This window comes from Mus pahari, chromosome 14, assembly GCF_900095145.1.
Source record: "Mus pahari chromosome 14, PAHARI_EIJ_v1.1, whole genome shotgun sequence".
Lineage (NCBI taxonomy): Eukaryota > Metazoa > Chordata > Mammalia > Rodentia > Muridae > Mus > Mus pahari.
The window spans coordinates 70,943,197-70,947,655 of record NC_034603.1 but is presented as its reverse complement, the minus strand read 5'-3'; the positions used below and the strand labels follow the sequence as shown (position 1 = coordinate 70,947,655).

The following is a 4,459-nucleotide window of genomic DNA, read 5'->3' as shown; positions in this document are numbered from 1 at the left end:
ACTATGCCAGAGACCACAACTCAGATTACAGAACCACCTAGAGACGTTGTAGCTCCAGCCGCTCTGTATCAGAAGATGACAGTTCCAACACCAGGTCAGGATGAAGATGCACACTCAACAACCCTTCAGCCTGTGGGCCTGGAACTTACCGAAACTTCAGACTCCACTAGAGAGGCTGAACCTTATATAACCCTGGTGTTGACTACAGTTCCTTCTCCAAAGTACTCTCAGATGACACTTCCAGAACAGGTTCTCTTTCAGCATCTAAACCCAGCTGAAGTCACAGTTCAATCTTTGGATCTGGGACTTACCATAACCTCACAGCCTGATACTGAGAAAGAACTTTCTCAAACTACACAGGAGAGCACAACTCAGCTTATAGATCCACCAAAGGAAGTTGTCGCTCAAGCTCCAGTCTATCAGGAAGTCACACTTCCAACATCTAGTCAAGATGCACTTGAGAATCCAACCTTACCCATCATCACATTTCGGCTTTTGGACCTGGATCCAGAGCCTGCTAAAGAGGCTGACAATTTAACAGCCTTGAAGGAGACTACAATTCCTCCTCTAAAGTACCCGCAGGTGACACTTCCAGAACGGGTTCCCACTCAGCATCCACACCCAAGTGAAGTTACATTTCAACCTTTGGATCTGGAACTTAGCATGTCTCCACAATCTACTCCTGAAGTAGAACTTTCTCAAACTGAACAGGAGACAAAAATTCAGCCCTCATATTCAGCTAAAGAGGTGGTCACTCCAGAACCAGGGTACCCAGAAGTGACAGTTCCAACACCAGGTCAGGATAAAACTGAGTATCGAATACTGCCTGCTGCCTCATTTCAGCCTTTGGACCTGGAACTCACCATAAGTTCAGAGCCTACAACCCCACACAAAAGTACAGTTTCTCTTCCACAGTACCCTCAGACAACACTTTCAGGAGAAGTTTATATTCAACATCCAAATCTAACTGAAGTTACAGATCAACCTTTGAATCTGGAACTCACCGTAATTCCAATCCCCAATCTAAATGTGGAGACTTCTCCACATATACAGGAGATCCTTTCTGAACCTGAACAGCCACATGAGGAGGTTACAGCAAAAGCTCCAGTTTTTTATGAAATAACACCAGTTCAGGATCAAACTCAGCATCTGGTTTCTCCTAAAGTCACAGATCAACATATAAAACTAGAGCATGGTATACCTACAATATCCAGTGTAGAGAATGGACTTTTGGCAGCTACATACAGGAGTACAGCTCTCCCTCTAATGCACCATGAGATGACCCTTCTATCTGAAGACCAGGTTCAGGTCCTGCATGGAAACCCAACTCAAGTCACAATTCATCCCTCACACCCAGAATTTTCCTTAGCTCCGCCACCTGCTACAATGGTTAAACATTCTGCACCAGTTCAGTCTACGGAATCATCAAAGGAGACTGTAACTCAGTCTCCAGTACAGCTCAAAGTGACAGTTCTAGCGATTGCTCATGGTCGATCTCAGCATCTAAACTCAGAGACTACACATTCCACAGACCTAGCAACCACTCACCCAGAGACTACACATTCCACAGACCTAGCAGCCACTCACCCAGAGACTACACATTCCACAGACCTAACAACTATGCCCTCTCCGTCCACACACTACAGCGTGGTAGTTTCACAGTCAAGGCAGGTTCAGACTCAACAGCCAAAGCCAAGTGAAATCCCAACTTGGCCTTCACCCACAAGTCAACAATCTTCTGCAACGCCACAGTCTGTTACACTAGTGAGCCCTATGCTTGAGACCACAGCTCAGCAAATCCCAAGTGGCGTCACACTTGAACCTATGGATCTTGAACCTACCATAACTCCATATGCTGGAAATTTTAATATGGAAAAAGATTTAATTTTTCAAATGAAACCAAATGTCTCCACGAGCACCACCATATGTGACCTCTGCTTGTGTGAAAATCACACACTGTTGTGTAACCATCTCAGCGCAAAGCGGAGACTCCACCAGGTGCCTGTGCCAAGACCCAACACCCACAAGGGCACCCTAACTGTTTTGTAAGAATCACCTTTTCTTATTTCTGTTTTTGCATTATGCATGGTGACCTTTACCTCAAAGCCTTCTTGGACTTTCCTTGTCACCCCAACCAACACTGACTGACTTTGTGCTCTTAGCTTCGCTTGTGAAGTTGTCGTCTTACTACAGTTACCTCCTCCAATCTTTTGTGGCAGCCTCTATTTCCATATTCATTTTTTTTAAAGATTTATTTATTTATTATATGTAAGTACACTGTAGCTGTCTTCAGACACTCCAGAAGAGGGCGTCAGATCTTATTATGGATGGTTATGAGCCACCATGTGGTTGCTGGGATTTGAACTCCGGATCTTCGGAAGAGCAGTCAGGTGCTCTTACCCACTGAGCCATCTCACCAGCCCCTCCATATTCATTTTTATTTAGCCCCTTTATGTAATTATAATGAGCTCAACGTTGGCTCTTCCATTTTTTTCACTCTAGTCTCTCTCTAACTCATCTCATTAGTGAGAATGCAACAGAGAGATGAGAATAGATTCCAGAGCTGGACTCCTGCAGCTGGTCCCCAGGTCTTTCATATAGTATCTCTGCAACTTTAAGAAGAATGTTTATCTGGGAACAGACTTACTCACCTTAAAATGGAGTGTGGGGGAAGCTGTTAGCTACCCTTTCATAGCCTGTTATGAGGCTTAGTTGAATATTTGGAATACTGAATCTTGACTCTTAGCGTCCATGAGTGTCAGCTGTTAATACTTGCAATCTCTGTTATGGTCATACACTTATCTTTGTCCTAGGATATATAATCTTTTGTGAATAACTTGAAGCTGAGAACTGTGAAAGTCATATAATATGTGTGCTGTATCTAGAACATGAAAATGATACAGAGGGGCAAGGGTACAGTAAACCTTTACCTGTGGCTCAAAGGATGTCTGTAATTATTGAACAGTGAAATCAGAGAGTTCAACTTAGGCAAAGGCTTGATTATAAGAAAGATGGAGATTTAGACAAGTCAGATTAAAAACAAGGACACTGAGATCCAGAATAGCAACTAGAAGATTTAGGAAGTGACTCAGGGAGACATGGAAAGCCATCCGAAGTTTTCGAGAAAGAAAAAAAAAACTTAAGGCAGGAGAATTTAAAAAGTAACATAAAGACAGGACAGGACTATAATCTAGTCTGGAGTTTCTGATTCTCCTGTCACGTGATAGAATCTCGGGCACATCCCACCATTCTCATCTCTTGGACCATTTTAAAATCCATAAATAGAATGGCCTCCAGGCCCTCCACCATGACAGCCCATGAGAAAGAGAAGACAGGATTTAGTGACTGGCTAAATTTAGAGTCCACAGCACAGAGAGGAGTAGAATGTGAGCCCACAGGTTAGACGTTCACCGTCTGAGGAAATGTCTCATGGCTTGCACCAGGAGTCCTGCACCCTTAACTGCGCTTGGAAACTGAGAAACCCGGGTAGTAGAAAGTGGGTGGTGTCATTTGTTCTTCTTGGATCACCTCCATGAAAGGGTGAGGATGGCTACTAGCTCTGCTGATTCTTTTCCTGTTTATCCAAGTATGCAAATTGTTTCTTCGCAGAAACTTCCATGGAAATGTTATTTCTTACATTGACAAAAATGTATGGAAAGCATACCGTTGGGCTGAGAAACTGTGAGTATGTTTTCTCCAAATATGAATATAAAACAAACAAACAAACACCCACTGCACTGTAAGTTCCTTCTTGGTCTAGGTTTTGAGGCAAATACCCATGAGACAAGGTATTTCTTCTTCATAACCCAAGTCCAGCTCTATTGCCTGAATTATGCTGGTAAATTTTGTGGTGACTATGGATTACAGAGGGAGAACAGTTGCTTCACACGCAGGAGGCCATCGGTTCAAACACCATCAGTTCAGCCAAAACGTGTTTTCCATTTTATTTTGTGCACATTCGTATGAGCACACCAAGCCAGAGCATGTATGTGGGTGTCAGAACTTGTAGAAGATGCTTTACTCCTCCTCCCGGGTGGGGCCAGGAGATGGAACTTAGGTTTCAGCCTTGGCAACAAGTTCCCCTTTCCCCTAAGATCCTTTTGCTGCCCAACTTTTTAGATTAAATTTTGTGGACTTTCCCTGAAAGCACTAGCAGTTCAAACTTGTCTGTCATGGAGAAGTCATCGATGACATTTTTGGCCGTTTTTGTTTGGGGGGAACCTTGGCTGTGTCTCTGTGTCACCTTGGCTGGCCTAAACTCATTTAAGTGGACCAGATGGGCCTGAAACTCAGAGATCCACCTGCCTCTGCTTCCTTGGGTGCTGGTTTAAAGGTGTGTGCCACCAGACCTGACCTATGATTACATTCTTTTTTTTTTTTTTTTTTTTTTTGGTTTTTCAAGACAGGGTTTCTCTGTGTAGCCCTGGCTGTCCTGGAACTCACTCTGTAGACCAGGCTG

General features: G+C 43.7%; 1 protein-coding gene across 1 annotated transcript in view; it reads left to right on the top strand.

The window, feature by feature from the left end:
* The window catches only part of LOC110331877 (leucine-rich repeat-containing protein 37A-like), a 60,864-nt gene that overhangs the window by 5,554 nt on the left and 50,851 nt on the right, over nt 1–4,459 (top strand). Inside the window, exons 3-5 of the mRNA XM_021212741.1 lie at nt 11–895; nt 1,880–2,045; nt 3,610–3,681. Coding sequence (XP_021068400.1) covers nt 11–895; nt 1,880–2,045; nt 3,610–3,681 — 1,123 coding nt within the window. The remainder of the gene's footprint in view (nt 1–10; nt 896–1,879; nt 2,046–3,609; nt 3,682–4,459) is intronic.